This window comes from Oryx dammah, unplaced genomic scaffold (genome assembly GCF_014754425.2).
Source record: "Oryx dammah isolate SB20612 unplaced genomic scaffold, SCBI_Odam_1.1 HiC_scaffold_19, whole genome shotgun sequence".
Lineage (NCBI taxonomy): Eukaryota > Metazoa > Chordata > Mammalia > Artiodactyla > Bovidae > Oryx > Oryx dammah.
The window spans coordinates 23,381,200-23,406,427 of NW_024070203.1; the positions used below are offsets into that span (position 1 = coordinate 23,381,200).

Consider the following 25,228-nt stretch of genomic DNA (forward strand, 5'->3'; position numbering starts at 1 on the left):
CACACGATCCCCATTTTCCTCAAGCGTCCACTCAGTGGGAGGAAACAGAAAATAAATAATACCTGATACTAAGTGCCATGGAGAATTTGAAATAAGGTGATCTGATAATGAGTAGTGTTGCTTGATAATCCCAGGGTAATTAGAGCCACCTTTCTACCTCCACCCCTCCAGCCCCGAACAGGGTTTAAAATGATATTTTGTCAAGCAAAAAAAAAAAAAATTGTTTTAGGCTTATGATCAAAAGAAGAGGGAATTCAGGCTAAAACAGTATCATTTTTCCCAACCGTTCACTGTTAAAAAGAATCATTTTACTCTTTCTTGTCCTTCTGAAGTACCTTTGGTGTGCCAAAAATGTGACTTTTATGAGCTATATTTCTCTGAGGTTAGTGTCTGTTCTTGCCCTGTTCTCACCACAAACAGCAACAAGCATTGCAGGGAAAAAAGCAGTTCTTCTTGGTACTGATCAGGTGGTATATCCAAAGAGTAACTTTTTAAAGCTGTAAAACAATTATATCAAGGGAAAGTATGGTGATTATGAGTTTATCTTACTCTTACTTTTTTTATTGTTTAAGTTAAAGTATGAGTGAGTGAGTGAAGTCGCTCAGTCGTGTGCGACTCTTTGCGATCCCATGGACTGTAGCCCATCAAGCTTCTCCGTCCATGAGATTCTCCAGGTAAGAATACGGGAGTGGGTTGTCATTTCCTTCTCCAGGGTATCTTCCCAACCCAGGGATTGAACCCAGGTCTCCCACATTGCAGGCAGAAGCTTTAACCTCTGAGCCACCAGGGAAGCTGTGTTAATTAAACTAAGAATGTTGTATTCATTTCAGATGTACGAATCACCCAAAGTGATTCAGTTGTATACAATTGTATACATGTATACATTTTCATATATATATATATATATATATCTTCTTTTTCAGATTCTTTTCCACTGTAAGTTATTGCAAGATATTGAATAGAGTTCCCTGTGCTATATTGTAGGTCCATGTTGGTTATGTTTTTGTATCACAGTGACTCAGATGTGAGTCTGAGTGAACTCTGGGAGTTGGTGATGGACAGGGAGGCCTGGCGTGCTGCAATTCATGGGGTCGCAAAGAGTCAGACACGACTGAGCGACTGAACTGAACTGAACTGTGTATATGTTAATCCCAAACTCCTAATTTATCCCATCCCTCCCTTTGCCCTTCAGTAACCATAAGTTTGTTTTCTGTGTCCCTGAGTCTGTTTCTATTTTGTAAGTTCGTTTGTATAATTTTTTAGATCCCACATGTAAGAGATATCATATGGTACCTTTCTCTTCCTGACCTCACTTAGCACAATCATCTGTAGAGCCATCCATGTTGCTGCAAATTGCATTTTTCTATTTTATGGCTGAGTAATATTCCACTGTATATATGTACACACTTTTATCCATTTGTCTGCCAACAGACATTTAGGATGCTTCCATGTCTTGGCTATTGCAAAATTCACTCTTTCTTCTAAAGGTCTTTTTTTTTTTCTTTTAAGGGTAAATGGCACAGGAAGAATCATTCATTCTTCTTTGCATAAATGTTTCGTGAACACCATCCTATGAAGGCCATAGTGCTTGGAGCTGGGATGCAGGTGTGGGAAGGTCAGAGTCTCACGGCCATCATGTTCTTGGGCAGCCTTAGCACAAGGTAGAAAAGTGATAAATGCCACAGAGACGCATTGTCGTAGAAATTCAGGGCAGAGCAGGGTGTTCTTCCAGCAGGGACACACTCAATGGAGCTGGTGGCAATGGGGCTGGACTTACTTATTTACTTATATGTATTCACTCATATAAGTAATGAGGAAACACATGTAAGGAGATGATGGAATTCCAGTTGAGCTATTTCAAATCCTAAAAGATGATGCTGTGAAAGTGCTGCACTCAATATGCCAACAAATTTGAAAAACTCAGCAGCGGCCACAGGACTGGAAAAGGTCAGTTTTCATTCTAATCCCAAAGAAAGGCAATGCCAAAGAATGCTTGAACTACTGCACAATTGCACTCATCTCACATGCTCCTTGGAAGAAAAGTTATGACCAACCTAGACAGCATATTAAAAAGCAGAGACATTACTTTGCCAACAAAGGTCCGTCTAGTCAAGGCTATGGTTTTTCCAGTAGTCATGTGTGGATGTGAGAGTTGGACTATAAAGAAAGCTGATCCCCGAAGAATTGATGCTTTTGAACTGTGGTGTTGGAGAAGACTCTTGAGAGTCCCTTGGACTGCAAGGAGATCCAACCAGTCCTTCCTAAAGGAAATCAGTCCCAAATATTCATTGGAAGGACTGATGCTGAAGCTGAAACTCCAATATTTTGGCCATTTGATGCAAAGAACTGACTCATTTGAAAAGACCTTGATGCTGGGAAAGATCGAAGGCAGGAGGGGAAGGGGATGACAGAGGATGAGATGGTTGGATGGCATCGCCAACTCAATGGACATGAGTTTGAGTAAACTCCAGGAGTTGGTGATGGACAGGGAGGCCTGGCATGCTACAGTCCATGGGGTTGCAAAGCATCGGACACGACTGAGCGACTGAACTGAACTGAACTGATTTACTCATTTATGGCTGCATCTAGTCTTAGTTGCAGCCCGCAGGATCTTCGGAGTGGCACGAGGGCTTCTCTCTAGTTGTGGCACACGGGCTTAGCTCTCTGACCAGGGATCGAACCTGAATACCTACCTTGGAAGGTATACTCTTAACTACTGGACTTGGAAGGATACAAAGGACCCCCCCAAGCGAGGCACGGAGGCTAGAGGCATAACCCTCTTCTCTTTCAGGGATCACTGTCCTTGTTGGCTATTGTCCACTGTCTGAAACAATATTTTTTCCTCTTTTTTTTTTTTCAGTTAAGGCTGGAGAATAAATCCAGTCCTTGTTACCCTACCTTGGCAAGAAGTCCTCCCAACCTGTTTTTCTGTTCTGTGGGTGATTCCTACTTTTCATATTAATTAATAATATTAATTACTAATAGTGTTAATTATATTAATTCATATTAATACTATTCATATTAATTACCCAATGACTCAGTTCCTAGGTATCCCAGGACACATTTGAATTCTAGAGTGGGTTCCTGTGATGGAGCAGACCATAGGCATGGGCTCTGGAGACCAGGTTCAAATCCAGCTTCTGGTATAAAGAGATGACATTGGGCATATCACTTTGACATTGAGGCTGCCATTTCCTTTTATGTCAGATGGCAGGAGCAGTATCTGCCTCACTTCAAGGGACATGGTTTAAGGATTAAAGACAGTGTGTGTAAAATCCCTTTGTAAACTCGAAAGGCCCACGTAATGTAAGATCTCTTTATTAGTCAATTTCACAGCCCCACTTCTATCATCCAGCAAAGCTGGTGCTCTAGGAATCCTTTGATGTTCACTTATCATCATAAATGGGCATGGGAAGCAATGACAATGTATTAAAAAGAAATGTGTGTCAAAAGCAAATGTCAGTGGGACAAATACTTGTGATGTTCACCTTTCGAGGATTCTCTGTGCCATTTGCTACCTCCCTGTCTTCATTTGTGTACGTGACCACAACTATTGCTACAGATCTTTCTCAGAACCCTTTGGGGGCTTTTCCTTTTGCATGAATGTGACAGAAGAATGATTCTTACCGGCTCACTTTTCCCCCCACCAAAGAGCAATAATGAAAGAGCAACAACCACTAACATCCTCGGTCAGCTCCTCGTGGGTCCCACACAGCACTAAGCACCTGAGCTGCGTTTCCTCATTGAATCTTCACCACATCCCCAGGGCTGGGCTGTGATTGCCCCCATTTTCCTGATGAGTAAACTGAGGCCTAGAGAATTCCAGGAGTGAGTGCCAGATCCTGTCTCTAAAACTGTTCTCTATTAAAGCAAATTGAGTCAGATTCTCAATAGCCTGAATGCTTCCCATTAATTGTGTGTGTACATGTGTACGTTCTTTCTGGCTCAGTCAACTTCAAGAAAAAAGATAAAGGACTGTATAAGCTTATTTTTAAAATGCCTGCTCTTTTAAGAAAAGAAGTACAGCTTGGGTTTGCTAGAGTCAGTTTATACTAGTGAACTATAATACCTGTTTCATTCATTCATTCATTCAATCTACTCGGTTATTTAGCACTGACAGTCCCAGGCACTTTGCCAGGAACACAGGGACATAAAAAAATGACTTGAAGGTGTGTTGAATTGTGGTTAAGAGAACGGATGCAGGCAGCCGTTTGCTTACTGCGGGGCCTTGGGCGAGTCATTTAGACTCCTGAGCCTCAGCTTCTTCCTGTGACAAATGGAGATGACAACAGTGCCTACCACAAGATGAGGCCACGTATGCCAAGCACTGCGCTGGGGGTGTGCCTGGCGTGCAGTAAACGCTCCTTGAATATTTCCTATTGCCACCAGGCTGAGACACAGCCGATGGACAGGAGCCACTGGGCTCCCAGCAACCACACCTCTAATACCCATGATCCTGGGACTCCCTGGAGCAGCTCTCCTGCCCCTGGGGCCCTGTCCGCGTGGCCAGCTCTGGGCTGAGCACCCACGTGGGCAGGTGCATTGCAGATGCCTTCTCTGCCCCTGCGCTGGGTCTGGCATCTTGCTCTGCTTCACAGCCTTTGACCTCTGCCACCCCGGCCTTCATGGTCGACACATCCACCTCAGAGCTGGCGGCTTGCCGGGGACTCGACCCAGATGCTTGGAAGCTGCCTGCCACAGTGAGTGTTGGGTCAAAGAAAGGGGAACGCTTCTTTAGACTCCAGTGTTCCTCAAACTTGATTGAATGTGAGCCACTCAGCAGTGGCCACAAAAATGCAGGTTCCTCAGCCTGCCCAGACCTACTAAGCAAGAATATGTAGCCTGGGAATCTGTACTTTTAGCAAGGACCCCAGGGGAATCCCAATGCGGGTGGCTCTGGGACCCTGCTGTTGGAAAACTTAGTTTTCTCATCTTCTAATTGGGAATACTAAGAAAACTCCAAATTGTTATAAATATTAAGTGCAATTGTTTTCATAACAAATTTGGTAAAAAACATAAGATTTGGAGTTTGGAGAGCTGGGCTGAGATGTAACTGTGTCTCTAACTCCCTGTGTGACCTTCTGCAAGTCACTCAAACTTTCTGTGACTCAGTTTCCTCATGTGCAAAGAGAAGGGAACAACACTGCCTTCTGTTCATCACCGGGCTGTTAAGTGACAGCCCTCCCAGGAGATCTTGGCTATGGAAATCCTTTGAAATGGAAGAAGTGCTCGGTTTCTAAAACCCAGGCACAGGGGAAATGAAACTAGAGCAGGAAGGTGTGAGGGCTGGCTCAGAGGCAGCCTGGGCCTCAGGGGGAGGGTGGAGGTGAGGTCTTGACTAAGGGCAGCTGGGCCCCATCCCTGGGGAGGCAAGGAATGTTCCATGTGTAGGTGAAAACAGGCCAGGATGAGAGAGGCAGCTCCCCGGGTGAGGCAGTGAGAGTGGGAAGACTAAAGCCCTTAAACGGGGGTGAAAGAGAGCCTTTATTCACATGCAGCCATCGCCAAAAGTGCCATTGGAACTCAAACAAAAAGCCCAAGTTACAGAGTATGTGTACAGGAGACCGTTTATGTAAGTTTAAAAAATGTGTAAAGAATATTTCATGCATATTATAGGTGCATACATGTTTATGTAGTCAAAGTGTGGCTCTGTTTAACAAGCATGTGTATGTCACTCTTAATGTGCCAGACACTATCCTTTTGTTGCTCAGTAGCTCAGTCGTGTCTGATTCTTTGCGACACCATGGACTGCAACGCGCCAGGCTTCCCTCTTCTTAGCTATCTCCGGGAGTTTACCCAAACTCAAGTCATTGAGTCGGTGATGCCATCCAACCATCTCATCCTCTGTCATCCCCTTCTCCTGCCTTCAATCTTTCCCAGCTTCAAGGTCTTTTTAAACTAGTCGGCCCTTCCCATCCAGTGGCCAAAGTATTGGAGCTTCAGCATCAGTTCCTTCCGGTGAATACTCAAGTTTGATTTTCTTTAGGATTGACTGGTTTGATCTCCTTGCAGTCCAAGGGACGTTCAAGAGTCTTCTCCAACACCACAGATAGAAGGCATCAATTCTTCAGCACTCACTGTCCTAGGTGTTTTGTAAATAGTAGTCGATTTAACCCTCCAAACAGCATGCAGAGGTGGTGGTACTATTCATATTTCCAGTTTGCAGATGAGGACCCTTCAGCCCCAGAGAGGGTGATTGTGTGTCAAAGTCATGTAGCAGAACCAATATTCCCACCCAGTTGTTCTGGCTCCAGAATCCTTGTACCTAACATTGTTCCAAGATCCTGGGGAGAAAGGTAAAGACTAAGGTTAGGACACATTAACCCTGGAGGAGGAGGAAGCAGAGAAATGAGGAATAGGGGAGGGACTAGATGGAGCTCCAAATCTGTTATGTTTCATTTTTTTCCCCCCAGAAAATCTGAGAAAATATGGCTGTATTTGTTTCCCAGGGCTCACATAACAGAGTACCATAGACTGGGTAGTTAAACAACAAAAATTTATTTTCTCACAGTTCAAGATCAAGCTGTTAGCAGGGTTGGTTTCATCTGAGGTCTCTTCCCTTGGCTTGTAGATGACTTCCTTCGTCTGCATGTCTGTGTCCTAATTCCCTCTTCTTCTAAGGACTCAGTCATTGTGGGTTAGGGCCCACCCGAATGGACTCATTTTAACTGTAGTAGGGCTTCCCTGATAGCTCAGTTGGTTAAGAATCCACCTGCAATACAGCAGACTCCAGTTTGATTCCTGGGTCAGGAAGATCACTGGAAAAGGGATAGGCTACCCACTGCAGCATTCTTGGGTTTCCCTCGTGGCTCAGTTGATAAAGTATCTGCCTGCCATGCAGGAGACCTGGGTTCAATCCCTGGGTAGGGAAGATCCCCTGGAGAAGGACAAGGCTACCCACTCCAGTATTGTGGCCTGGAGTAGCAAAGAGTTGGGCACGGCTGAGCAACTTTCACTTTTCACTTTCACCTTTTTAAAGGCCCTAACACATACATGCAGTGACATTCTAAGGTCCTGGGGGTTAGGACTTTTCAACACAGGAATTTGAAGGGGACACAGTCAGCCCACAACAATGACCAAATGATAACATATGACAGAGCTAATGGTGTTTGTTGTATTGATCTCTATGCAGCTTTGAATGCATGAACTATTTCATGATAATAATTTTTTAAAAAGTCAGTGTGGTTGATCACAGTACTGAGTTCACAGTAATGATGAAAACACACCGGGTGAGAAGGCGCAAGAATCTGAGAGGAATAAAAGAGCCACCTGCTGCCTTTCTGCCATTCCAGATCAGGCTCCTCAGCCCTGGCTGCACATTAAAGCATCTGAAGACCTCTGAGAACATTCTGAAGTCTGAGCCCCACCCAAGATCAATTAAATCAGAGTCTCGGGCTGGGGCTCAGGTATTGGAGGGTAAACAGGTTGCCTGGGTGATTCTAATATGCACCAGGCCCATGAACCACTACTCTGAGTCCATGGCTCTCAAATATTAGCTACTGTGGAGTCACCTGGAGGGCTCGTTAAACCCCTGGATGCTGGACCCCATCCCCAGGTTCCTGAGTGGGTGACGTGGGGATGGAAGGGGCGGAGACTTTTCTCCTTATCAGTTCCCAGCTGCTGCTGCTGCTATTATCTAAGGACCGCCCTTGGAGAACACTGCTCTGAGAAGTTGCCCACTGCAGACAGCAGAGGGGCTTTTTTTTGTAAACACTGGAATGCAAATGCCCGAGGATGGATGTACGTCCCCCTCACTACAATCCCCACCACTCCCTGTTGCTCAGATGGGCAGGCGACAGTGGCTGGACTTGTCACGTAAGGTATTTCCCCCAGGCATCCATCCATTCATTATTCAGCGTGTCTTTATTTAGCACCCATAATGTTTCGGGTACCATTCTAAGGGCTGGGACCTCAGCGCTGAACGAGACATAGTGTCTGCCCTGGAGGAGATGGCGGTGATGCCAGAGATGGCAGGAGAACAGTGCTTGCTCTCTCACGTGCTCCTTCCCTTCTCGCCTGTGTGGCATTCAGGGCAGCAGTGGCCACCCGGTCTGTTGTTCAAACCTGTGTGGGATGAACAGCCTTAGGTAGAAGTGAGCAAAGAAGGATTATGCATATAGTGGGATTGCAACTGTATTAAAACGCGTTTTTCAAAGACTGAAATATAATACATCAAAATGTTAAAGAATGGACAAGTTTATGGATAAATTTTGCTTTCCTTATAGTTTCTCTATTTTTCTATGGTGAACAGCTATTACTTTCATAACTTAAAAATAACTCATATAACTACACTCTTGCCTTCCGGGGTACATGCCCGTGTGTGTGCGTGTGTATGTGCTCACACCTATGCTTGTTGACCAGAGTAGAGAGACGTTTTATGCTCTGAGAAATGAGTCACTTAGAGAGTGGTTTTATTTCAGTATGACCAGAGGGGAAGATTTCTGTTTCCTCTCACATAGGGCCATTTGATTTCCCAGGGAATATGTCACTGATACAAGATCACACCTCCACATAATTGAGTTTTTCTGCATAATGAAAGCTGACCCATTTACACAGCAATTCCCTGGTAAGTAACTGTACAGCACTGGCTCTTAAATCACTCCCAGCCTTTCTCCGGGATTCAGGCTCTTCTAGTGTTATGGCTAGCTTCCCTTGGCCAGCACCCTCACAACACGATCCCAGAGAGTATGCAGTATTTTCACTTTGCTCTCTTGCGCTTAGTGGTAATTGTCATTTTGCACCGGACCAGTGACAAGCCATGCGTGTCCACGGATTCCGGGAGGGGCGGAGAGGGAGCAGAGCAAGCTGCGCATGCGTCAGTCCCTCATGGCCGCCTGCCACGTGCTGTGCAGGGGCACGTGTGAGATCGGTCTTGGAGGTGTGCTTTGGTTTGTGCATTTCCAGGACTGTAGAGCCTAGGCAGTGCATCCTAAAGGAGCCCCCCGCCCCGCCCTGCCCCATCCCGTGAAATTCTTTGGTCTGTTTTTTCCATAGCTTCATGCTCTGGAAAATATGAATATGTCATATAGTAAGAGCCATTTATCAATATTAAGTATCTTCCAGGTGAAATTATACCTGTGTCCCCCACTGGTCCCCACAACGACCCTATGGGCTAAATGCCGTCCTCATCCCATTTTAAGAGACAAAGAAACAGGAGAGGCTGAGTGCTTTGCCCAAGGCCCTATGACTGATGAGAACTAAAGTCAGGGAAAATACCCTGAGCTTTTCCACTATGCCACTATGCCAGGCTCTTTACTTAGAAACACAAATTAACGTATAACAATAATAATAAAAATATTAATACCCAGACTTCATTATTCCATACTAATTCCTGATGGCTCACAAGGAGTTTCAATACCCAGTTGCCCAGATTCTGACATTTTGGCTCATTTGTCAGCTCTATCATGGCGATGTTCAAATATTGAAAATATATTAAAGGTGTTGCTCACTAGCCTTCTCCATCCCCCAACTTTTTTTCCCATCCTTTTTTTTTTTTTGATTCAGGTAAAACTCTTATATTGTTTTAATTCTTATTTAATTCTTTAATTGAGATACAGTTTGGACATACAACATACAGTTAACCATTTTAAAGTGAACAATTCAGTGGTATTTAGCACATTCACTCTTGCACAACTACCACCTTATTTTAGTTCCAGAATGTGTTACCCCTAAAGGAAACCCCATACCTATTAAGCAGTTACCCCCATTCTCCTGGCCCCTGGAAACCATCCCTCACTAGCCCTGGATCTGCATGCCAGGAGTAGAACCCCTGTTCCATTCTGAAGGCCAGTTCTCTCTCCTCCTGCTGAAGGGGAATTGTCCAGCCTGAAAGTGGCAGTCTGAGCCACCTGCAAGTCCCCTTCCAGGTAACCCTCTCACCCTTCCAGGAAGGCAGCCTCTAGAGGGTTCAGGCTTTGAATACTCCTTAAGTCTGTTGGTTCTGAGTGGCTTCAAGTGAGGGGACCCTCACAACCAGTAGCAGTATGTCACTGAGTTTGCTTTAATGCCCAGTGGTATTAAACAGCAAGGGGAATCTGTGTAACATAGTACTGACCTGGGGTGCACATTGCAGAAACTAACTCCTGTGGCCCGGGGTTGGTTATGCTAGTGAATATCAAAACACCCTGGTCAATAATGTTAGGGTAACAAAAGATGTATTAATATGTCTCTGGTCCCTAAGTTGTTAATTGTAAAATACTAACCAGCAGGACAAAAACGGAGTCCCTGTGCCTCCCGACTTCTGCCTTCTGTTACCGTCTACACATAAGAGCATTCACTCGTGGGAAAAAGCAGATGCTCAGTGAGGAAGCATATTTTTGAGGGGCTTTTGCATACATGATGGAAAGAGCAAGCTATTAATACTTTGCTTGAAAGATGAGTGGACCGCATGCACGATGGGAGGACAGGACTCAAAGATTGAAACTAAAATGTGCATGCTGTTCGACAGTTTATAGAGCATTCAGAATTCATTCTCATGTAACCTCAACAACAGAAAATGAATGTCATTATTCCCATTTTACAGACAAGGAAATTAATGGAGTTAAGTTAAATGACTTCTAGGTTATACAGCTGGAAATGGTAGTCAGGCCTTCCTGACTCCAAAATCAGCACTATTTTCAGGACGCTGGGTTTTACAAACTGAATGTTTGTGTCCCTCCAAAATTCCTATGTTGAAACCTAACCCCTCATGTGATGGCATTGGGAGGTGGGGCCTTTGGGAGGTAATTAGGTCATGAGAACAGAACCTTCATAAATAGGATTAGTGTCCTTATAAAAGAGACCCCAGAGAGCGCCCTCCCCTCCGCTGTCATGTGAGGACACAGTGATGAAGGCCGCATATGAACCAGGCCCTCACCAGACACCAAATCTGCCAGAATCTTTATCTTGAACTTTCCAGCCTCTGAAACCCTGAGAAGTCTGTGGTTTTTGGTTACTACAGCCCAGACAGACAGACATAGGCTTCTACCTGCCGTTGTCAGGGGTGATACTCCAGAGAAACAGAGCAGGTCACTGCAGTGTGACTTGCCACAGCTTTTCCCAGGCATTATCCCCAGGTTTCCATTTGCTTGAATTTGTCATATCTATCAGGACCTGGTTGAATGAGCCAAGGTCAAAGGTGAGAATCATCCTCTCAGCCTCCCTGTATCCAGTGACACATGCTTATAAGTTGGATCTCTCAAGTATCTCTTAATTCAGTGGAGGGCAGGGGAAGTGTGATCCAGCCGCTCCCCAGGCCCTCATATACTCTTCCCAGCTTCCTAACCCTGCCCTGGCCACATTTACATTCTCTGTTACAATCATGCTGAGCTTTTTGCAGTTCCCAAGTGTGCCAGAAAGTTCCTACCCCCATGCCTTTAACAACAACAATGGTGATAGCTTTGTCCTGGATCCTATTAATCTGCTAGGTTCATAGTACACATGTACTATGTCATTTAACCACTGCCCCCTCCCCAGCCCTAATGAAGTAATTATGGTCAATCCCATTCCACAGAGGAGCAAACTGAGGCTCAGAGTGGCTAAGTGCGGGCTTTGAGCCAAGCAATCTGGGTTCATGCCCAGCTCCACCACTATTCAATTAGTCTGACCTTGAGCAAATTCCCTCTCTCTCTCACCTCCAGTATCTTGCAAACCATTGAGCGTGATGGGCTGTTGTGAGAATTCGATGGGCACAGCCTTTGGCACCTGCTCAGCATTTCCAAAATGTTCAGCATAATTGATGCCCACTTTGTAGGCAGCCAAGAAAGAAACTAAACTCAGCTCAGCTGTGTAAGTCCAAACCCTTCCCCTGCTGCTTCTCACTTTCATAGTTCAAGAGTCAGGGTTCCACCCCTCCCCACGCCACCCTCCAGCACCTCGGGCGAGGCATCTGTTCCCCTCTTGTAAGGATGAGAGTGCGGGTGCTCAGACAGTCTTCCAGGGATTTCTAATGCCTCTCACAACTTCTAGGAAGGGCTTTCTGATCTCCTCCTGCTGTCCTCTTTGGTTCCCTCCCTTCCAAGCTGGGTAAACATCCCTGCCTCCTGTCTCCTCTATACACTGTCATGCTTTCCTGAAGATGCAGATTCACAGGGCCCTCCATCTCACCCCAGGACCAGGAGCCTCTAGGAAGTCCTGCTGAAATCCTAACATCTCAGCACACCCCCCACCCCATCTCCGACCCAGATCTAGGCACGGGGCTTTAGAATGGGTGCCATAAATAAACGCGTGATAATCAGAGAAGTCAGCTCTCACTATTACTATCTGGTGACTGGTCACATCCCCCTGCCTGCAGCACATCCAAGACAACTGGAGGTGGAAAAGACAGTGGAAGCTTTTGGAGTGACTCCTGGTGTCCTGCTAGAGGTCAGAAGAAAGAGACTTTAAAGAATATTGTCTGTATTCCTAGGAAATGTGGCTGAATTTCAAGACCATGATAGGGTTTGAGGGCTGGGGGAGCAGAGAAGCATTTCAATTTCCTAGGCATGTCCTGCTACGTGGAGAAAAATCACTCTATGCCATTACAGAGGAGGGAAAAGACAGGGTCTCTCATAGGACCCAAAACTAGAATTTCAGTGAGGAGCATTTTGTCTAGGAATTTCTGTGCTAGAAGTCCTTGGAGAGCCTCTTAGGAGAGCACCAGAGGCGCCCACTCTCTAGCCCCTGGCCCGCTTTATTTTTCCCCCTAGCACTGGCAACCCACTCCAGTACTCTTGCCTGGAAAATCCCATGGACGGAAGAGCCTGGTAGGCTGCAGTCCATGGGGTCGCAAAGAGCTGGACACGACTGAGCGACTTCACTTTCCCTTTTCACTTTCACGCATTGGAGAAGGAAATGGCGACCTACTCCAGTGTTCTTGCCTGGAGAATCCCAGGGACGGGGGAGCCTGGTGGGCTGCTCTCTATGGGGTCGCACAGAGTCCGACACGACTGAAGCGACTTAGCAGCAGCAGCAGCACTTAGATATGTACCAGACACATCAAATATGTATTGCCGGACACCCCCCAGGCATTATGCTTGGATTCCTAGCTGCACAGACTAGGCCCTCAATGAATATGCCTTGTGGGCTGAATGAGTGTATTGAATGCACCAGCTTTCACTGCCCCAATTCCAGGTGGGCCGGGCAGGCCAGCATCCTTCCCCACGGACAGGTGCGGGGGGAGCGGACCCTGGGCTAGGAACCGGGCTGGCCCGCAGGTCGGGGGCACTCAAGGTTCGAACGGGAGCCCTGCCGCACTGGCTGTGACCTTGGGCCATCCCCGCGCCTCCCGGAGCAGGAGTTTCCGCGTCTACGCCGCCCGGAGGGCGCCGAGCGCCCCCCACCCCCGGCCCCCAGGGCCCCCCACGCGGCCGCTTGGCCGCCTGCCGCGACATGCCCAAGGTCACCCCGGGCCCCAGCCCGGACCCCCGCCCCCGCCGCCGGGTTTTGGGGTGGGGGCCGGCGCGGGGCGGTCCCGGGGCGCCGCGCGCGCTGACGCCCGGCCCCGCGATGCGGCGGGGACGGGGCGGCGTCGGCGGGCGTCCTCCTTTTGTGCGAGCGCCGGCGGCTCGGCTTCTCGAAGGTAAACGGCGTTTCCTCTTCCTCCTCGACGCGTCTCTTCCTTTTATAGTTATTTCTCGCCTGACGCTCGCCGGGGCCGCCGCTGCTGCTGCTGTGCCGGCGCGGCGGGGGCCGCTCGCAAACCTGCGGCGGTGACGTGAGACCCGCCAACCCGGAAACGGCGGCGGCGGCGCCCGAGGCTCCTGCGCGCCCGCGCCCGCGCTCCCCTCGCCGCTCGCCCGGGCCGCCAGGTACGTGCCCCGGGCTCCGCCGGCGCCGCCGCCGGGGCCGCCCGGCTGGTCCGCGCGCGCCCTGCGAGCCGACCTGCCCCCGGGGAGGGCATGGGGTGCAGGGCGCGCGCGTGATGGCTGCGGGGAGGGAAAGGGATGCGATCCGGGCCGCGCCGGGCGTCCTGCGGTTTGGAGTAGGGGCGCCGCGAGGGTGGGGGGCTCCGAGCGGGGCGGGGACGGGGCTCCCGGAGGATGCGCCTCGGGTGGGCTGCGGAGGGCGGACGCGAGGGGCGCACGCCGCGGGGCCGCCGCCCGGGTCCACCCAGCTGCGGGGAGCGCGCGGCGGCGCCCGGAGGGAGGGGGTACCCGGGGTGACTGCTACCCGGGGGGCCCCTTCTTAGAGCCAGGTGAGGGCGCAGGGTCTGACCCCGGGCGCCTTGCACCCCCTCCCTCAGCTAACTTCCACTGGGGGCTTGGAAGGCCAGTCTTTTAGAATTGAGGAACTGGAGGGGGTGAACAAAATCTCCATTGGCTTCAAGACTTCCTCCTGGGGTAACCACCCGCCGGTGTTTAAAGAGGGCTTCTTCTGTGCTCTTTATCTTTTAATCACCTTTTTTTTTTAAATGGAAGTTAACGGGTGGATGCCCTTGCAGCCTACAGGGCTTTCCTGGGGCTGCGCACACACACCGTGGGTCTCGAACTTGTATGTCCTGTGTGGCGGGGAAGTGGGGGTGGGGGGGCGGGGAGGAAAGAGGAACCGAAGACTTCCCTTACTGGAGCCCAGGGGGGCGGGCTTTGATCCTCACCCTGCCACAGAAATGGATCTGGTGGGGGAGGGCTTGAGCGGGAAGGAGGCCCCGCCGGGGAGTGTCACGAGGACTTTGTACCTGGGTTTAATTCCTTGCTAGACCACTTGCTAGCTGTGTGACCTTGGGCAAGTCGCTTGCCCTCTCTGAGTTTTAGGCGGCTGTTCCTAAAACTGGTTGCTCTTGAGTTGGGCCTCCAGCAAGTGAGCGTGGATTTCTTGGCCTGGTGAGGGCGCAGGGCTGGGAAGTGTCATTGTAAGTCTCCTTGCATTCTTGCATCCCCACCACCTGGAAGGGGGGCCTGGGCCACATAGGTATCTGTGCAGTGAATAGGTGGATGGTGAATTTTGAGAAGTGAGTGAGTGGCCAGGTGTGGTTCCACGTTTTGGCCTCCTTGCCCTGTAACGGCCTCTCCACAGTCCCCAGAGAGCCACGTTTTGCCACCTGGGATATTTGTAATCCACCCCCTACCCAAGAGGGATTATCCTGTGAAAATATTGACTCCTTATGAAAAGGAGCTTAAACTCTGACTTTGAGCCTCTCCTCGTCTTGGAAGATTGCATTTGGTGGAAATGAAAAGGAATCATTTTGATTGCCACTGCCAGATGACTGGCTGGGGCGGGCTGCCAGGGCTGACAGCTGGGCTGACTTCCCAGGCCTGGGGGTTCCTGTAAACGTGGTGGGTTTTCTCCTAGGTGGGGCATGCAGAAGTGGTCAGCTGGCCTGAGTTTTCTTGGCGAGGCAGGTTGTAATTTACATTATCTGGATGCTTGCTAAACTTTAGGCATGGGGAAGGGCAAAGCATGTGTGCTGAAGGAAGTTAGGTTGTTCTTATCCACAGGGGTACTTGGAAGTGGCCTTCAGATAAAGATTCAGGATGTGTTTCTGCATGTCCTTTGGGAGATTTTCAGATAATTTTGCTTTCTCTGACAGCCATTCCTTCTCTTCTTTTCTCAGATCCCACAAGCCTGTGTGCACCTCTCTTAGGATCCTTAGCTGTGCTTTTTTTTTTTTCTTTTTCCCAACTTCTGGAGGGCAGGAGATGAACTCGAGTGCGGCTATTATTTTAAGAGGCAAGAGCAGGCACCTCTGTGCAGTGGCCAGCTACAGTTTAAGCTCGCACAGGTTCCTTTTGAAGACGTAGAGTGGACACAGTTACCTATGAAGTAGAGATTTTATTTTCATCTTACGACCCAGAAAAAGTATAGGACTTGGCCCGAGACCCTCAGCCAATGAGGCCACAGATTCAAGGTCATCACTCCAGTCTTCCATCCACCGAGCTCTCCCTCTCTTTCCCGTGGACCATGCTCCCACCTGAAGGGCCTTTGTGGTTCCCCTGGAGCCTGGTAGGCTGTGTGGCATATGCTAGTGTCCAGTATTTTTTTGTTTTTGACAATGAACAAAAGAGTGATGGTTTCTCAGAGTGATGGTTTCTCCTTTGCTCTTTGTAGAAGTTCAGTCTGTCTCCAACTTAAGGTCAACACACTGGCCTGTAGGTGACCTTGACATTGTTCTTTGGCCGTTCCTCCCCAGGGCATCTTGGTTCCCCATCATGGAATCCCAGTCTCTGTTCTTACTCAGGACCTAGAGCCTGTGACAGGAGGGACTCCTGAAGATACCACTGTCCTGTGACTTCAGCAGTCTGGGACTTGGCTGTCTCCAGCAAAACCATCTTCCAACGAGCACTGTGGGGACGGTGTTGTGTCAGTGAAAAATTCAGCTTTAAAACTGACCCACTTTAGCTAGGCGCTGGCTTGAAGCCTTAGACAGATCATGACCTTTTGGAACTGTCTTTTCCTCCTCTCTGCCCCATCTCATCTAGTTCACTGGCCTCCTGAACAGGATGCAGAGTCACACCTCAGTGTCCCTTCTTACTGCCCCTGTGCACGTCACCATGTTTCTTCCCTGCTCAGAGCCTCAGTGTTCTCATTTGTAAAATGGGATGGTTTTGCTCCTTGTAGTTGTGTGTATGAAGCTCTCAGCCCAGGCCCCCAGTAAATGGCCATGATCATTAATGATTGTTGTTATCAACAGCAGCAGTAACGATCCTTCACTAGAGGGAGCATAAGCATCTCAAAGGCCAGACCCATCTCTCTTTTTTAACTTGAATTGGAGCTTCTGGAGAGAAGGAAATTGAGGGAGGGGTGGGAGAAGGGTGGATTTTATTCTTTTTCTCCTCCTCTGGGGCGCTTAGTAAAGGCTCCTCTTTTCTATCCATCCCTGAGGGTAAAGTTCTTTTGTCCTCTCTCATAAAGTGAACTTTCTGTGTGTCTCATTTCATATCTTCTTACAACCTTTGCATCCACTCCTTCCAGATTTCATCTGAGACTTGATCCTCCTGGATTCTCAATGGGCAGAGTTCTGTTGCATTGTGGAACTTTGGAGTTAAGTCTTTGACAGTCTTGAAAGGGGTGATTGGCCTCACCAGGTTGAAAGGAAGATAATAAGTTTGTAACCAAGGATGCATGAGGTTAACTCCATTCTCTATTCTCTCTCATCCTTTTCTACTTCAAAGGCAGTGTGGGTTTGGGTTTGAAGGCCTGAGTGTCTTGCTATCCATCCTGGTTCTTCTGCTGCTTGCTAGTGCTGTGACCTTGGGCAAGATACTTCCTCTTTCTCTGGGCCTTCTTCATCTTTCAAATGAGGAATTATAATCGCTGCCTGGAAAGGTGGTTGTGATGATCAATGCAGAAGTGGTCTGGGGAGTCTCCCAGCTCATAGTAGGTGTTCAGTATATATCAATTACTTTCCCACCATCCCTGGGCTCTTTCTGTCTGGGCCCCAGTCCCATCATCCTGTCCCTCTGTTAACAGGGCTTCAGTTCCCACTGGGGATCAAGTCCTTGGCTTACAGCTTCTTCCTAGATTCAAGTCTCCATGCTTTCCCAAACCACTTGTTGACTGGCCACAGCATGGTGTTTCCCCTGAATGAAGAGATCCTTGTACCAGAGCTGGTCAAGGAGAGTAAACTGAGGACTCATTGAGTTTACGTTCTGTCCCATTGATTTTTCCTCCCTCCACCCCCCGACTCCTTTTCAAAGGCTTACACGTTACCATCTGCCCCAGGGAAAGGAGACGTTGTGTTCATAAATTCAGAAATAATCGAAGTCGATGAGATTTGTTTAAAGAAGTGATGCTGAGCATGATTTTTTAAAAATAAATATTTAAAAAAAATAAAAATAAATATTTAGGATAATCTGAAGCCATTAGAGGAATCTTAGGGTTTATTAAAAATAAAACCTGAAAGCGTGTCCTGGAAGGATTCCTTTTCTTTTGAAGCTGAGTAAATGTCAAGAGTAGAAAATAAAGGAAGAACATTTTCTGAACATGGATGCAGGGCCCTTGAGGGGGCCGGTGGGCTGCTGGTCTGTTTGTTTCTGCTGATAAATATTGACTGCTATGCAGTCATCTGCTTTTGGGAGTTGTAAGGGTGGGGGGGAGCGTGGGGGTAGCCTCAGCCACAGAACTGAGGGAGGGGCTGCAACATTTTGAAGCCGCTCAGCTTCCTTGAGACTCAGAGGGCCAGTGGGTCACACCTGGCAGGAGTCACCCTGGGGGGCTGCAGGTTTCAGATCCTCCTTGTGAGTCAGCGGCAGTCTTCTCGAAGGCTCCTAAGGTCAATGTCCTTTGGTAACTGTGTGTGTGCTTAGTCGCTCAGTCATGTCCAACTCTTTGTGACCCTATAGATTGTGGCTGCCCAGGCTCCTTTCTGTCTATGAGATTTTCCAGGCAAGAATACTGGAGTGGGTTTCCATTTCCTCCTCCAGAGGACCTTCTCGACCCAGGGATGGAACCTGGATCTCCTGCATTGGCAGACGGGTTCTTTATCCCTGGCCCTACCAGGGAAACCCTGGTATATTTAGTGAGCTACATTTTAGGGATCCCTGCTAAGGAGAAGGCAATGGCACCCCACTCCAGTACTCTTGCCTGGAAAATCCCATGGACGGAGGAGCCTGGTAGGCTGCAGTCCATGGGGTCGCTAAGAGTCAGACTCGACTGAGTGACTTCACTTTCACTTTTCACTTTCATGCATTGGAGAAGGAAATGGCAACCCACTCCAGTGTTCTTGCCTGGAGAATCCCAGGGATAGGGGAGCCTGATGGGCTGCCGTCTGTGGGGTGGCACAGAATCGGACACGACTGAAGTGACTTAGCAGCAGCAGCAGCAGCAGCAGCAGCTAAGGCCCACACATCTGGAGGCGTCTAGGTGGTCAAATCAAGGCCTGTGGGGAAGGGGCATGTCGGAGCTGGGGGAACCTTGCAACGTGTCCCATACTGGCGTGTATGAGTCCCCCAAATCCACTGAGGATTCCCTTGCAGAATCAGAGGCTGGGACTGGCAGAGAGCCTGCATTTCTGACACTTCCCCACATGATGCTCAGTGTTGTGGACCACGCCTCGAGTAGGGAGAGCTTGGAGGTCCCTACCTCTCATTTACTTGAGACCCAACTGACACTGAGAATGTGAATTGGAATATGACCCTGGAGACTCCCGGCAGCTGATGGCTTAGTTAGTGGAGGAAGCAGACGTGCCCCAAGTCACACGATAAGAAGACGGTGGGGACCTGAAGGGAGTGTGGAGAAGAGCCCTCCTTTTCCCACCTGGAGGTACTCTGCGGCCCAGCAGGGAGTCGGGGAGGGGAGAGAGGGAGGCAGGGTGAGTGTGGCAGCCTTCACACATGATGCTGTTGGGAAGGACTGAGCAGGAACCGCATGCTCAGAGTTGCAGGCGCCGTGTACTCTTAATAAAACCGATGAGGGAACTGGGATCCGGAGGGGGAAGTGTCTTGCCCAAGAGGCAAACGCAGGACTGGGAACCCAGGTCTCCTGGCTCCCAAGCACCTGCCCGTGAGTGCCCTGGGGCTGCCTTAGTGCTGGGCTCTGAGGCCAAGGTGGGTGGTGGCTGGACATCTTTCCCCGGGACGAAAGATATCTCTGCTCCTGACCTTCCTTGGGCAGGGGAGCAAGCCCTTAAACCCATGGTGGAAAAGAAGACCCAACAAGGGAAAAGTGAAGGCTTTGAAGTCGCACAGCCTGTCAGAGACACATGGCCTCCTCTCCCCTCCTCGGTCAGCATCCCCAGACCAGGATGGGGAGGAACAGTGCCACGGTCCTGCAGAGGAGGTGAGGGGAAGTCATGAAGAGGAGGTGAGGATTGGAAGAGGCTTGGGCAGCAAGAGCAGAAAAGCTCCATCCTCGGCTCACTTGCTCAAGAAGTCTACTGGGATGGGCCCTGTCTGGCCACTTAGAGTTCTCTGGAATTTAAACCCAGCACCCACTGAGCAAATACTGTTGGACTGTGGAGCTGAGGTGCCCTGGCCCTGCTGCACAGTAGCTGTGTGACCTTGGGCAAATCAGAGCACCTTGCTGAGCCAGAACTGCCTGGAACAGAGCTGGGCTGGTAACATCTCCTCTCTGGGTTGTTTGGAGGGCTAAATGATGATGTCTGGACAAGCTGCTAGCCTAGTGCCTCGTATCAATAGAAACACTCCAGAAAGACACCCCCTCCCTGCAAGGACGTAGTCACAGCTGGGCAGGAACTGCTTTGTCCAGTGCTGATCTCAGGTCAGGACTGTAACCTTCTGGTGTATCCATGGGATATGGATTTGATAGGAGGGGAAGTATTTCTTTTTGTTGTATCTTTTGGCTGCACCGTGCAGCATGTAGGATCTTATTCCCTGACCAGGGATTGAACCTTTGCCCTCTGCACTGGAAGCAAGGCGCCTTAGCCGCTGGGCTTGCCACTGGACCAAGTCCCAAGGGCAGGTATTTCTGTAAGATACTTTCAAACTGCTGTAGTGCCTTAATGCAAAACCGAGAGGCTTGGCACCTCTGGGGTTCTCCTTTGAAAGGGGGAAGAGCCATGGACCTCGCGACCTGGTACCTCTTGGTTCACCCACGACTCCCTGAGTGTGGAGTCGTTGGCCAACTGCCTCACGTGCCCCGGCACCCCAGTGCCGGTTGTGCAGCTTGTTGTGGCTCTTCAGTGGGAGCCTGGCTGCCTCTGCCTGGCGTAGGGCCTGGCACCTCACAGGTGCTTAGGAATCGAGTCCCCTGTCTGCTCTCAGCCTCAGGGGACCGTCATCTGCTGGGACTCAGGGAGAAGGAGCGAGCAGCCCAGCAGAGGCCTCCACTGCCAGTTTGTGTGCTGGCCTGGCCCCAGCTTTGCTCAAAACCAGAGGTGAAGTAAAATACAGAAGACAGTGAGGAAGTGAAACTCGGCCAATAACATCCTAAAATGTCTGCCCTGCTCCCCTGAACCCTAGTTCTGCGCACGTCCCTGAGCTCTGAGGGGCCCCAGGGACATCCAGCGGGTGCCTGTAGATCCAGCAGGCCATGAACCAAAGCAGAGGGGTATTTCATAGTCTTTTCCGAACATGCCTTCATAGCTATTGGGTGTTCAGTTCACTGCGGAGAAAGCAGATCCATCCTGCTCTTCAATAGGGGTCACTAAGTGAGTACCTACTATGCGCTGGGCCCCAGGATGGGTCCACGGGGGGAATAAATGCTCCGTGTCCCCCGGCCACCCCACACAGGTCCCTAAGGGCCTGAGCAGCTTGAGAAGGCAGGGTTCGGATTGTTTCCTTGGGCTCACCAGAACCCAGCCCCTCCAAGCCCACCCTGTCCTTCAGGAATCGGAGAGGCTCTCTGGATGGGTTTGGGAGTGGGCACCAGAGGACGGAGCAGTGCGGTGATTGCAGGGGCGGGGAGGGGAGTGCGAGGTGGGGAGCGAGACAGCATCTCTGACACTTTGTGTGGCATTTATGGCCCAGGCAAGGGCCTCCCTGATGACAGGGCTCCCGTAAATGTCACATGGTGGGGTGTTGTGATTTGGGGCTTTTGGGGTCTTTTGGTCTCCCTTGTAATGACAACAGCTTTCCTTTATTGAGCATGGACAATGTGTACATTCCAGGTGGTGGTTCTTACCTTCACAGTAACTCTGGGAGTTAGGTCATATTATCTCTACCTTCTAGAGGAGGAAACAGAACACTTAGAGGTTAATTAAAGGCAGAGCTGGAATTCAAAGTACCATCTCTGCTAGCTTCAATGTCACTTACTGTTGTTGTTGTTTTTTTTTAAGTTTTATTTGTTTATTATTTTTGGCTGTGCTGGGTCTTCATTGCTGTGTGAGGGCTTTCTCTGGTTGCAGCGAGTGGGGCTATGCTTTAGTCCCCGTGTGCAGGCTTCTCGTTGTGCTGGCTTCTCTTGTGGGGCATAGGCTCTAGGGCGAGCAGACTTCAGTAGCTGTATTGGGTGGGCTCAGTAGTCATGGCACACAGCCTTAGTTGTCGCTCGGCATGTGAAATCTTCCTGGACCTGGGATTGAACCTATGTCCCCTACATTGGCAGGGGGATTCTTAACCACTGGACCACCAGGGAAGTCCCCACCTACTGGTTTTACTACCTCTTCTGAGTGTACCTCGAGCATAACAAAAGTCCTACGAAGGGAGTTGTCTTCTAGGGAGCAGACTGCTGTGGCTGGATGCTGTTTGGTGTTGCTGGAAGACAGAGGTGGTTTTCTAAGGGAACGTCCCCTTGTGCTAGGCACCCTGCCAACCATCACTGGTGAGAGCTACCTTCCGTGAACTTGTCAGCCCAGGAAGTTGAGGATTTATAAATTACTCTTGCAGGTAGATTACTTGGGCTAATTTGAGTAGTGAGATTTTTGGTAAATTTCAGTGTCAAATTGACTTGTGCTATTAACACACTTCTTGTTGCATTTGCTGTTGGGACGTGTAGCACATTCCTCTGTCCACACGCACCCCCCACAAGCCAAAGATCTGGGAGAAGGAAGTGTGCTGTGGGTTCAGGCTCTGGGGTGGATAGTTGAATAGGAAAGGAAAGCCCCGGTTTTGGAGCCTAGGTCATTGTAGACTTGAGACAATAAGGTGGATACAGGATGAATTGCCTGCTCATGGTAGTCCCACACTCTCATCCATTTTCAGTGTGTGAATTTGCCAGAATATTCTATGCCTGTGTTTCCTCTTCCCCAGTATTTCTTTTATCTAACTATAAATTGGGTATGTTTAAGCTTCCTAGGTGGGAGAATCAAGAGTCCACATTTTCTTTTTTAAGAAATTATTTATTTATTTATTTTTGGTTGTCCCGGGTCTTTGTTGCTGCGTGTGGGCTTTCTCTAGTTGCAGTGAGTGAGGGCTACTCTTCGATGCAGTGCCTGGGCTTCTTGTTGAGGTGGCGTCTGTTGTTGCAGAGCATAGGCTTTAGGCACGCGGGCTTCAGTACTTTCGGCACGCGAGCTCAGTAGTTGTGGTATGTGGGCTCAGTTGCCCCGAGGCATGTGGAATCTTCCCGGATGAGGGATCGAACCCATGTCTCCTGCATTGGCAGGCGGATTCTTATCTCCTGTACCACCAGGGAAGTCCAGGAATCCACGTTTTCAACACGCACTCTCAGATAATTCTGATGCCTTGCCACCCAGTTAGAGGAACCCCCACTCAGCAGAATCTTTTGCCTGAATACCACCTGATTCTAACTGCTGGGCGTGGGGCAGTTGGTTTAAGATGGAAAGGACCTTGGAGATCACCTAGTCCCATCCTTCTCAGGCTTTTTCAGGCCACCACCCACGCAGGAAAACAGAATTTGTGAGCCTGGGTTGGGCAGTGAAAGAGGAAGCATCTCTTGGCTGGAGGTGGCTGACCCCAGGGCCACCCGCCTGAAGTGCTGAGGAGGTCACTATCTCAACACAGTGTAACCTCATCTAGGAAGCTCTGATTCTCATCCAAGGTGGGAACTTGTTCAGACGGCCCATGAAGGCCCAGAGAGATGATATGAGTTGCCCAGAGTCACACAGGAACTTGGAAGTCATCTACACCACTCACTGAAAGAATGAGCCATCAGACCAGGGAGGTGAAAGCCCCACATGGCCAGCTCGTGGCCCAGCAAGGAGTTCTTGTGACCAGACAGCCTGTCCTTGGCAAGTGGCCACGGTGCAGAACCGTGGTGGCCTTCCCAGTGCTTACCAGCCTTGGAGGCCCAGTTTCCTGTTCTAATCCGAAACTGATTTTCTGCTAGTTCCCATCAGACAGACACACCCTTCAAGACTCAGAAGCACCAAAGGAGAAAAATCCAGGAGTCATGAAGTCTAGGAGTCAACCCAGCAGGCAGAACTGCGTGGTGAATTAGGAGACAGTCTCAGGAGAATTTGCCCCTGAAGGATCGTTTGCACACTTGTGATTTTGTATATGTGATGCTGTGCAGTAACCCGTGTGTGTGAACATATCATGCAAACAGTAGTGTACAGTGGTACAGTTGTACACAATGTATGGTATCCCAAAAAATAAATACACATAAAGAGGCAAAGTACACTTTCATTCAAGTTTCTTAAAAAAAATGTGGCCCTTTGAGCATAGTTGAGTATACTACTGAGTATAGTTGAATATGGCTACATTAAATGAACATGAGATATACTTCCATTGTACCTTGTGATAGATTGAGGACATCGTGAGAATGTGTAGTTGTCCTGACCCAGTGGCACTCCTCGTATTACACGTATATGTTAATAATTATTCCAGGGGGTCTCACTGGCTTAAGTGCTGTTAACTTTGGAGAGTTTTAGGGGGTCCAGCTGCAGTGTGGGAGACCCAGTAGATGGGAAGGACACAACTTCTGGCCTAGTGGAGACTGAGTCAGTGTGTTTTTGTTGTTGTTACTGTGAGGTCTTTTCTCTGTTTGCAGTGAGCAGGGGCTACTCTTCTACTTGCGGTGCATGGCCTTCTCATTGCGGTGGCTTCCCTTGTTGCTGAGCAAAGCCTCTAGGCACTCGGGCTCAGTAGTTGCAGCACTCGGGCTCAGTAGCTGTGGCTTGTAGGCTTAGTTGCTTCACGGCATGTGGAATCTTCCCGGGGCAGGGATCGAACCTGTGTCCCCTGCACTGGCAGGTGAGTTCTGATCTACTGAGCCACCAGGGAAGCCCACGTCTGTGGTTGAGCACCCCATCCTGGAGTTGATCTGACAGGGTGTCCTGGGCCCTAGGGGGCTCCAACCTTCGGAGATGACCCCACCACCTTGAGGCCCTTCTCCCTCCCCCCAGTGGAACTCTCTCTTTCCCAAGTGGTGTTTCTCAAAGTTTCAGTGGTGAAATGCAGAGGAAGTGTAGAAAAGTGAATTTGCATACTTCTGACTTCACGCTTGCCCTCTCTCTCTTAGAAGTAAATGAGGAATAGTCGAGGCACGTGACCTTTTGAATGTCCCGCCACCCCCTTCCCCCAGGGACCCTCCCCGCTTCCAGGATCATGGCTGGGGATGGGATTGGAAAATGCTTCTCTCCAGCTAAACTGATCTTCATCTCAAGACCTCAGACATTTAAAACGCAAAGGAAAGGAACCTGATCTCTTGTTCCCGATCATATTAAGTGGGGCAGGAGGGAGGGAGGGTTTGATTCCACCTTCGAGCTTATTCTCCTGTGTGTTACAGGGCTGCCACTCAATCAGAACGGGGGTTGGGAGGTCGAATAGCACCTGAGATGCACCTGTTCCTAAGAGCTCGCTCGGGAGAAAACCCAGTGGGTGCCCTGTCACCCAGCCTGGATGCCTGGGAGCCGTGTCATCCTGCGGAGGCAGGTGTGTCTTCTTGCTAGTGGCCAGCTGGGTCCTTCCTTTATCAACCTTTCTGGGCAGTCATGGCAATTTATTTTTACTTTTTACATAATTTTATTTATTGG

The 25,228-nt window shown here is 49.4% G+C and overlaps 1 protein-coding gene across 11 annotated transcripts in view; it reads left to right on the forward strand.

Annotated features, from left to right (window-relative positions):
• Nucleotides 1–13,451: 13,451 nt before the first annotated feature.
• Nucleotides 13,452–25,228, forward strand: part of CYRIB (CYFIP related Rac1 interactor B) — a 142,822-nt gene continuing 131,045 nt past the window's right edge. For 2 of the 11 annotated variants that reach the window (XM_040261769.1, XM_040261775.1), the window contains exon 1: nucleotides 13,550–13,766. Coding sequence is in view for 1 of the 11 variants with exons in the window: in XM_040261759.1 (XP_040117693.1) it covers nucleotides 13,465–13,537 (73 nt within the window). In the remaining 10 variants the exon portion in view is untranslated. Of the gene's footprint in view, nucleotides 13,767–25,228 lie in introns of all 11 variants that reach the window. The other 9 variants (XM_040261759.1, XM_040261777.1, XM_040261762.1 and 6 more) reach the window with 9 other exon arrangements.